Source organism: Canis lupus, chromosome 34 (genome assembly GCF_003254725.2).
Source record: "Canis lupus dingo isolate Sandy chromosome 34, ASM325472v2, whole genome shotgun sequence".
In the NCBI taxonomy this organism is placed as follows: Eukaryota; Metazoa; Chordata; class Mammalia; order Carnivora; family Canidae; genus Canis; species Canis lupus.
Window position 1 is genome coordinate 16,602,054 of NC_064276.1, and position 11,098 is coordinate 16,613,151.

At 34.8% G+C, this 11,098-nt stretch overlaps 1 protein-coding gene across 9 annotated transcripts in view; it reads left to right on the forward strand.

Annotated features, from left to right (window-relative positions):
* KLHL24 (kelch like family member 24) overlaps nucleotides 1–9,393 on the forward strand; it is a 41,842-nt gene extending 32,449 nt beyond the window's left edge. For all 9 annotated transcript variants that reach the window (XM_025451187.3, XM_025451185.3, XM_035710185.2 and 6 more), the window contains 2 exons: nucleotides 401–589; nucleotides 4,356–9,393. In XM_025451187.3, the coding sequence (XP_025306972.1) occupies nucleotides 401–589; nucleotides 4,356–4,556 (390 nt within the window). In that variant the 3' untranslated portion in view covers nucleotides 4,557–9,393. The remainder of the gene's footprint in view (nucleotides 1–400; nucleotides 590–4,355) is intronic.
* The last annotated feature ends 1,705 nt before the right edge of the window (nucleotides 9,394–11,098 follow it).

An 11,098-nucleotide genomic window follows, 5' to 3' on the forward strand; every position in this document is an offset into this window, starting at 1 on the left:
TTCTCCCTCTGCCTGTGTCTCTGCCTCTCTCTCTCTGTCTCTTAAGAACAAATAAATAAATTTTTTAAAGTTAATTAATTAATTAAATCTTTAGAAAAATCTAGACTGTCAATTTTAACGGAAATAAATGAAAATTTATCATGGTAGCATAGTCATTCATTCTGGAAACAATCTATGTGTGTTACTCTCTTCTGCTTGATAGTAATAAATTTTCATTTCTTTTGAGAATTTTTATAATTCAGACATTCCCCTATCAAGTTAACCTCCTTTAATTCTGTGAATTAATGTAATTAATGGGATTTAAGTTTTAATCATGTTTCTATGTATTGGTAGACTTTTTATTAACTAAATTTGCAGTGTTGTTTAGGAATTTTAATTAAATATTTCTATATATTACTAGGTTCAGTCTTACGATCCAGAAACCAATTCTTGGCTACTTCGTGCAGCTATCCCAATTGCCAAGAGGTGTATAACAGCCGTATCCTTAAACAACTTGATATATGTTGCTGGTGGGCTGACCAAGGCAATATACTGTTATGATCCAGTTGAAGATTACTGGATGCACGTACAGAATACATTCAGCCGACAGGTAATAACATAAAACGATCCAAAAGAAAAATCAATCGAAGAGGGACCAAATTATTTGGCCATTATAAATATACCGTAATTTCACTGTTAGTATATTTCATGTATGCATGAATTATTTCAGAATTTTTAAAACCACATAAGTCATATGGTATACCTGTTTTGAACTTGTTCTAGGGAATTGCTTTATTGAAATAACTTGTTTTCTACCATCTCATGGTGAAGGAGCAGTTGCATTTGGACTGCTGGGGTTTGTTTTCCTTGACCTTTTTCAGAATCTACCCTAGTCCTTATCTCTAGCTCTTACAAATTTTGAACAAGAAGAAATGCTCCCAAATTGGTTTCTTTCCTTCTATGGTTTTTATTATAAAAGAAATATCTGTACTCAGGTCTCCTTCACCCATGCACACTACCCATACCCCTACTCTACCTCCTGCTTCCCAAAAAGGATTCTCTCACATCGGGCTCCCTGCATGGAGCCTGTTTTTCCCTCTGCCTGTGTCTCTGCTTTTCTCTCTCTCTGTGTCTCTCATGAATAAATAAATAAAACCTTTAAAAAAAAAGAAAAAAAAAAAGATTTTCCTATCACTCAGGAAATTCCAAGGGATTTAGGAACTCTGTGTCAGGAACTGGGGGCAGGGACCAATATATATTTTTCTATTATTTCATACCTAGATTTAATTTCTTAGGTTTTCCTCACTTTCTCCTAAATTGAATCAATCTAGCATATCACTTCTGTGTCCTCAGAGTTTCTCCTATTCTTTTCCATACCTGTGGTTCCTGCTTTTGTTCAAGTCTTATCAGTTCTTCCTAAACAAAAGCAATAATATTCTAATTAGTGTTCTTTAATGTCTCTTCTCTCACCCATTTTGCCACTAGTTATTTTCCAACAAATCTTATGTCTCCTCTGATTGGAAGCATACTAAATAAAATCCAAAAGTTTTCCTACTTCATTCTAGGCATTCTGACCTCTGCTTGCCTTTTCAGCTTCACTTTCTGCAACTTTATCCCAATTATATTAAGTACCTGTGAATTTGCATTTGCTGTATACATCATATGTGTTCCTGCCTTAGTTCATGCTGTCCTGTGAGGCTCTAATGCCCTTTCTATCATCTCTACTTGTAATTCTACTCCTCTTTCCAGGACCACTTCATAGTTACAACAAACCGAAGTTTCCCTGTTCAAAATTAATTTCCTCCTTTTCTAATCAGTCACTGTACTAACACCTCTATTATGGCAGTCATATATTCTGTTATGAGTATAAATGTTTATTTCCATACCAGAATTCTATCTTCTTGAGAATACTGTTTTTTCTAACTCCTTTTCTATGTATCTTACATTAGTTGGTGCTCAGTAAGTATTTATTAAGTAAACAAATGAGACAGTGTAGTAACAAGGGACCTAATCTTAAGAGTCTTATATGCAACATGTGTAATAAGAGATAATAGACTATAGGGAAGCCCCGGTGGCACAGTGGTTTAGCGCCACCTGCAGCCCAGGGCATGATCCTGGAGACCCGGGATCGAGTCCCACATCGGGCTCCTTGCATGGAGCCTACTTCTCCCTCTGCCTGTGTCTCTGCCCCTCTCTCTCTCTCTGAATAAATAAATAAATAAATCTTTAAAAAAATAAAAAAATAAAAAATAATAATAATAAAATAAAATAAATAAAAAACATTCATGTATTGATAAACTATTTTCTTACCAGCTGTCATTACTCCTTACATTCTAATACAGTGAAATAAGCTACTATATCTGATATAAGCAATTTCCTGATATGAAAGAAAAACTGATTTAAAGATTACTTGCTTCATTTATTTCTGAGCATTATTATCTGGAATTACATTAATAAGATCCTATATTATATAGTTTAAGAATCATCATTAAAGTAACTGTAAGGTTCAGTACTACAGGCTAGGTTCTATCTGAAAACTGATGATACTGTTTTTTTATTGTATTCAGAACTTTTAGAATTTATAAAAAAAGTTTACTGTGCTTTAGATGAAAAATGCTGGGGAGTGCCTGGGTGGCTCAGTCAGTTAGGTATCTGTCTTCGGCTTGGGTTATGATTCTGGGGTCCTGGAATCAAGCCCTGCACATTGGGCTCCATGCTCGGTGGGGAGCTGGCTTCTCTCTCTCCTTCTGTCTGCTGCTCCCCTTGCTTGTGACGATCTCTCTTGATTTCTCTCTCTCTTGTTCTCTCTCTGCCAAATAAAAATAAAATTAAAGATAAAGAAAAATGTTGTAGTTTGGCACATAACTGGTACAATTCATGGGTGATATTCTGGATAAAAGTTTGTCATTCATAAATGATAACGAGCCAGATTATTCTGGGTATGTGTAAACTCTAATATAAATATTTTTTTGTCTTCCTTTTTATTTATTTATTTATTTATTTATTATTTATTTATTTATTTATTTATTTATTTATTTTATTGGTGTTCAATTTACCAACATACAGAATAACCCCCAGTGCCCGTCACCCAATCACTCCCACCTCCCACCCTCCTCCCCTTCTACCACCCCTAGTTCGTTTCCCAGAGTTAGCAGTCTTTACGTTATGTCTCCCTTTCTGATATTTCCCACACATTTCTTCTCCCTTCCCTTATATTCCCTTTCACTATTATTTATATTCCCCACATGAATGAGAACATATAATGTTTGTCCTTCTCCGACTGACTTACTTCACTCAGCTAAATATTTTTAAGTACTCACAAATTCTTTTAGACCTGAAGAAGTCTACCAAGATTTGATTTCTTCTATAAATGCAAAACTTAGGGGGGGCCTGGGTCGTTTAGTCCATTTAAACACCTACCTTCGGCTCAGGTCATGATCTCAGGATCCTGGGATCAGAGACCCACATGGGGTTTCCTGCTCAGCAGAGAGTCTGCTTCTCTCTCTCCCTCTGCTCTCCTCCACCCCTCATGCTCGCTCACGTGCTCTCTCTCTCTCTCTCTCAAGTAAGTAAATAAAATCTTCTACAAAGAAAGAGCAAACTTACATACACAGTAAATCTAGTCAAGTTAAAAATGTTTATTGTACCAATTGGTAAAATCCATCCCATTGTTATATGAAACAGGATGATAGTAATGTGCAATAACTTTCTGAATTAAAGTAAAATGTAAATAGAATATTCGACCTGCAGCATAACGAGATCCATGAAATAGACAATTTTAGTGTAATTTCTTTATTTGAAGAATCACTCTCATCCTTGCAAGAATATTTGTTTTTTATAGTAATTATGTTATTGACAGAGGAAATTCAGCCAAGAATCCTATTGTGTGCAAAGTTAAAATATTTGAGGAGTTTCTACGTCCCAGCCAAAGCCCCTGATAACAGTGCTTTGTCAATTTGTTTATAAATCATTCTCTCATTCATTCATTGAACTTGTGGGTAATCCCACATAATGAATAATGTTCCTACTCCTTGGTCATGTAATAGCCACTTGCTATACTAAGGGACCTCCTTTTAAGAGGAGAAGCAAATCATACTGTTCAAAAATATTTTCGTCCAACTGCTATTAAGTTAAAACTTGTTTCAGTCCACTACCCTCACTTCACTCCCACGTCTGGGCCCCAATCAACAGTATAGATTTTATTTTAACATTTCATTCATGCAAAATTACCTAGTGCTCACACATAGAGCAGGAGTTGGGCAAAAGGGAGCTTGTTTCATGTCGTCTTTTTTTGTCTGTTAAAGCATATTTTACTTTTCAGTTTGCTAGCAAATCCCCTCAAAGAGTTAATTTTTTTTTTTTATTTGGTTCAACAGGAAAACTGTGGTATGTCTGTATGTAATGGTAAAATATATATCCTGGGTGGAAGACGGGAAAATGGAGAAGCCACAGACACTATTCTCTGTTATGATCCGGCAACAAGTATCATCACAGGGGTAGCTGCAATGCCCAGGCCAGTGTCCTATCACGGCTGTGTGACTATACATAGATACAATGAAAAATGCTTTAAGCTCTAATGCCAGGATACCTCACCCAAGAAGCCACACTGATCCAAGATGAGAGGTTTTAAGAGCTCCAGAATGGGAACTTGACATATCTCCTTTGTGCCATGTACACAAAAAAGTAAAGATAATAATTGTGGTGCCTTTTCCCCTGAAATTCAATCTTTCAAACTGTAATAAAACCTTTCCTATAATTGGAGAAAAAAAATATGTTGTTGTTGAAAGTAATAGTGGTTATTGCTTGGGTTTTGAGAGTGTACCTTTGTAAGTATTGTAAGAAACTCATGTGGAGTAGGAAATAATGTCTGCCTGTGTAATTTTTAGGAATTTGTGAATGGTTTTTCCGTTTGTATATGTTTATCTGTAAGCCTATATATTCCTTATTTTGTCATATATGTATAGAAAATTGCATGACTTAGGCTTCATTTAGTTTGAATCACATAATGCTTAGAGTGCTTACAAAGGGTGGGAAATCAGTTTAAAAAATCTTTTTCACTAAAAATATATTCAAACGGATTAATTGTATTGAAGGGTTTTTTTTCAGTAATTGATAAAAATGTAATGACAACAATTTGAGTATTATACTGAATTATCATTACTTCTTAGAACTGCTGTCTTCTACTAAACATATTTTTGGAAAACCATTGGATAGGAGATAGAAAAGCAAGTGCCCCTAAAATGAGGATTAAAATTATAGGTTAATTCCTAAGAAAAAAAATATGTAAGACCATTGAAGGGAAAATGACCCACTGTGGCTCTCAAAGTACTTATGTATCATCTCTAAATCCTCTAAGGAAGCACCTTTTCTTGAATCTGACAAAAGAGTTGAAATCCATTTTGCAATATTATTTTGTGAAAAACAAGGACAGATTTTTCTCCCTAGCCCAGTAGGGTTTGACTTCATTAGTATGGTGCTTTGGGTGAGGACCTCTTCCCTGGTTATCCTCCTTTCCTGTGAACAGGTAAAACTCCTGGAGTCTCCACTCTTGAGTTGCCTTTAAAGGATAAAAGAGGGACCACTTTTCAGTGGGTCCATTTTTCTTTTAAAATTAGCTATCCAAAAAAAACTAACTGCAGTATTTGCAGTCTTTTAAGAGAAATCTTTCATTTGGTACCCATTGTGGAAAATACTAGTCAACATTCTCAAGCTTCTCTACAACAAATTGCTTTGTCTAGATTTTTCAACTCCAGTTTATAAGCTTACTAGTTTTCAGAAAGGAATATACAGTTTTTTTAAGGCAAATGGAATGGCAGGAACTGTAGCCCAAGTGATTACTGTCATTCCTGGGTGAACAGGTAAAATTTACAACATTTTAGGGATATTCCAGGGATGTTCAGGTAGCCTGCTGGATTTCAACTTCCCAGGCACTATTGTCGTCTCACATCATAATACATACTCCTTGTCACAGGAGAGATGATGCAAATGTGTGATTTTAGTGCCACCATATTTCTGTTAAAACCAAGTTAGTAATCAAAACCTTACATAGACCATTTGTTTTCTCATCTTCGAATGATACAGAGATTTCTAATAAACTGTATGACATCAACAGCAATGCTTATCTGGAATCTGAATTCTGAGGAAAACTCTAAAAATCTTATAAATTTTGAGGGAATTTTAATTTTCCAAATTTTAGTTTGAAATGATATACAATTTTTCTATCATTTTTGTTGAAAGACAATTGCAAAAAGAATTGGGATACTTGTTTTAATTCTAAAACAAATTAAACAGTATCCCTACTGTCAGTATCTACTCCTGCAATATACCTTTTGTAGATAATGGAACCTATTTAGTTCAGAAATTCTTTGCAGTAGATGTGATAATGTATGAGAAAAGTATTTTGTAAATGTTGAGGAGTATACAAATGATACTTGTTATTTTCATGTGTATCTGTAAAATCATGCCCATACATAAATACAGACACTTCACACACAAAAAATACTTTCTCAAGATCACTTGTGTATTGTAGTACTTTGTCTATTGTAAAAGTATTAACTATTTACCTGTATTTCTTTATACATTTATTTTTAAAACCCATGTGTTTATTGTACTAAATTTGAAATGAAATCCTATAAAACAATTTGCGTAAACATAGACCTCATGTCAATATTGTTTAATTTCTTCCTACATAATTTAAAACTGCATAAATTAAGTAGGCCACCAAGAACTTAGCTTAAGTCCCATGAAATTAATAATTTTTGAAATTAGCTGATTTTTAATAGCCTTTAACTATTTATCTTCCTTTACTGAATATTGATAAAGGAGTTAGCATCGATAAAACAAAATAATTTTAGGGTATAATTAGTATATCAAAAGGGATTCATCAACCAAATTGTGTCAGATTATATTCATACTGTCATTACATAGTTGACAGATTTTCTTTTGTTAGGAGATGCTCATATAACCCTTTGGGATTAGTATGTATGTATATACATGTGTAGATAGATAGTATGGTCATGTACACAAATATATACAAACACCAAGAATTTGATCAGTTTGTGATGATCAGAAAAAAACACATAAAGTAAAAATTGGTTGACTTTCTTAAATTCAATTCCAGAAGATTTTTTTATTTGGGTATTTTTATAATACTTTTTTACATTTGAAAGTACATGTTGAGGGGCACCTGGCTGGCTCAGTCAGTAGAGCATGGGACTCTTGATCTTGGGTGGTGCACTGGAGTCCCACGTTGGGTGTAGAGATTTCTTTTAAAAAGTTTGAAAGTACCTGATGAGTGTTAGTATAATGACTTGTGTACAGTCAAAATCTATGTAGTACATAAAGTTTCACAAAATCAGAAAACAAATTGGAGGTAGAGACAAGTTTGCTAAACCCAACTGTGATACCTCAGTGGGAAAAGCAGTTCAAACATATGTTTTGTTGAATTAATAGGAAAGTATAGTCTTTTTGTTCATGAATGTGTGTTTTCCTATGTATGAGTGAGCTATAAAGTGGTCTAATTTTTACAACAGTGGACCTTCTTTGTTTTCAGCCTTAATCTTCCCACTGACTACTGCACAGGTATGAAATAGTAGCTTACTCAATCTTCAGTAACCTTTGTTTCCCTGGATGACTGAAATATAGATATTTACTCCATTTAAACCAGGTGTTAAAAAAAATGATGTAAATACTCAGGGAGGGTATTAACTTGTCATTTTTGCCTATTTGGGGTGTTTAAAGTGCCATAACTATATAACCTTCAGTTCATGATCCTAGAGTAAATTTAATTTGGTAAAGGGGCTTCACACAGGCAGTGGTTGAACATTCATTCTTTTATATTTAGAAAGATGAAAATGTTTTGTGGACTGATACATTTTCTCTTAGTGATTACAAATTGTTTATGTATCTCTACTGTCATATACCCTTTTGAAACTCAGGAAAGACAAAGGTTCAGTTATACTACTTTTGTCAATACGCAACCCAGGTGTGTGTGTGTGTTTTTTTTTTCCTGTTGTCTGGATATGGCAATAGATTTTTTTTTAAGAATTGCTGTGAGAACCCATTCATGAAAAGAGTAGAGGGTTTGAATAATTGTGTGTGCCTTTTGTGTCTTGAGATTTACATGTGGAAAAGACATCTCCAGACTATATTTTCAAAGAGAAGAGATAGCTATTTATGTGGTGCCAAGTGATAAGATAATGTCTCTTAAAGGCTTCCTATGGAAGCCTTTATTTTACTAAACTCAAGACACCAGTTAACCTCAACATAATTTTGGCCTTATTAGAATTTCTTGTGCATTATATTGAAAGCCAGGTTTACATCACCTCACCCCATTATTCTTTTTAGCTAAATAAATAAATTCGCCATATCAAGTAACCAGAATGGGGGCAATTTGGTTGGCTTTTAAGTAGGTTTGACTAGGTAGCTCTACTTATTGTCACATCTAATGCTAGACATCAGAAACCACTTGAGCCAGAGTGTGAATTGATAATTCCAGAGACATTTTCAACATACTTCAGACATTTTTTAATGTTTTTTATGAATGTTTTACATGTGTGTGATTGCCTTAGATATTAAATTTACTTAGTGCTAAAGATGATCATCCTAAATAATTTTTTAAAACAGCAGTAGTCATAACTTATTTTATATAATGTTCCAAAGAAAAGAACTTAATGTTTTCATAATAACTACATCTGAATTTGTTTATGTGCCTTAAGTTCTCTAGTGCTATTTCAACTTTTTTTTCATTCTAAATAAAGCTTACCTTAGATGAGTTTCATATTTGTTTCCTACAGAGTAAGTAAACTTCCCTTCTTAAATTTTTTAATAAGCACCATGTGGTTGCTTGGCAGAATGAGAATGTTAAGAAATGTTGTTGAGTGTTTGGAGTTTTATTATATTCGGGGATTTTGTTTTGTAACCAAGGTGCTTTTTAAGATATTCAAACATCTAACATTGATTAAACTTTTGAAAACATCATTTGCAAAGTCTACATCTAATGTCAAAAAGTAAATGTACTTATTTTTGTTCCATTCTTATGTACTATTTTCTTTTTCCTTCTACAGGCTTTTTCATTTATATTTCTTGAAAAAGTTCTTACTCTTGCTTTCCCCATCATCCCTCCCCCAGTTTCTTTTATTTAAAGTTTTGAGAATTTCTGGAGCTGTGTAAGACAACAATTACAGTGTTGAAAAAAAGCATAATATGCTTTACAACTTGTACAAACCGATGGCAGCCAAATGTCATTTGCTTTCAGTGAGAGGCTCCAGTATCTTCACAGTGAAAAATACTTTGTACTTCTTTGCTCTCAATTTGATTGTAGCACATTAATACTAATATGCCTTGTTTAAATATACTTTGTGCATAGTTTAATTTTTTAAAAGTTGTCTCTAATAAAATGTCCTTTAACCATTATTATTTGACTATACAGTTGTATTAAATTTTGTTTACCAAAAACTTGTTTTTGTTTTATTTTAAATACATCCAAATGGTTATGCAAAAAAGGATGGAGGAAAATTCATATTAATATATGTGAATATGTACTGGTATGTCCATAAAGTAACTAGAAGAATAAATAAAGCATTAGTGTATATGAAGAAGGGAGATAGTGGCTGAGGAACAAGTAAAAAGGAAATGCCACTCTGTACTCATATGTAATTTTATGTAATTATGTATAAATGTGCATATAATCGATATTTTTGTGTGAAGCACATGGAAGTGTCACCTATTTAAAAAAAAATTTAATTACCAGAAAGTTACTCATAACATGTTTACTCTACTGTTCTTTGACTCTCAAAAGTACCCTTGTAATATTAAGAATAAAGGACTTGGGATCCCTGGGTGGTGCAGTGGTTTGGCGCCTGCCTTTGGCCCAGGGCACAATCCTGGAGACCCGGGATCGAATCCCACGTTGGGCTCCCGGTGCATGGAGCCTGCTTCTCCCTCTGCCTGTGTCTCTGCCTCTCTCTCTCTCTCCCTGTTTGACTATCATAAATAAATAAAAATTTATTTTAAAAAAAGTAAAGGACTTAAGAAATTTTCTTTCAGATGTCAAAGAGAGGGCATATTATTTATTGGAGAGGCAATGTCTAATTTTATGTTAACAAAAGTAAAATTTTGAAGAGATAAAATATGTTACAGAAGCATATGCAATGCTAGCTTTTTATGCTTAGTTTTTAAATCGTGCCATCAAAATAAAATGGCATGTTAGAGTGCTTCTTGAATCGTAAATGTTAATGATTTTTCCTTGACTCGCTTCCTTGGTAGCCACCCCTGGAAAGTGCATGGGCTTCATCAGACGTGATTCCAACCAGTGCTCCATCATAAAGCTATTTAACTTTTGATCCATATTTTCCTTATTTTAAGAAAGATCAGGATATTCCCCTCACGGGCTTATTGTAAGGAGATGAGCTAATGGGAACATAAATGTTGGTTCCTTGTCCATGCAGCTAGTTCAGGACAAAAATGCAATATGTAAAAGCAGAGAAGGAGTTGAAAAAATTAAAATTATTAGCTTATGATTGGAAAACCATGGATAATGGGGTAAAGAATAGAAGCCTCGGGATCCCTGGGTGGCTCAGCGGTTTGGCGCCTGCCTTTGGCCCAGGGCACAATCCTGGGGACCGGGGATCGAGTCCCACGTCGGGCTTCTGGTGCATGGAGCCTGCTTCTCCCTCTGCCTGTGTCTCTGCCTCTCTCTCTCTCTCTCTCTGTTGACTATCATAAATGAAAAAAAAAAATTAAAAAAAGAATAGAAGCGTCTTGTAACTTAAGTTTTCTCTTTAAAAAAAATTGCTTGCGGGCAGCTCCGGTGGCTCAGCGGTTTAGCGCCGCCTTCAGCCCAGGGCGTGATCCTGGAGACCAGGGATCCAGTCCCATGTCAGGCTCCCTGCATGGAGCCTGCTTCTCCCTCTGCCTGTGTCTCTGCCTCTCTCTCTCTCTCTCTCTCTGTGTGTGTGTGTGTGTCTCATGAATAAATAATAAAATCTTAAAAATAAAATAAAAATTTTAAAAATCGCTTGCAGGGGCACCTGGGTGGCTCAGTGGTTGAGTGTCTGCCTTCCATTCAGGTTGTGATTCCGGGGTGCTGGGATCGAGTCCTGCATCGGGTTTCCAGCTG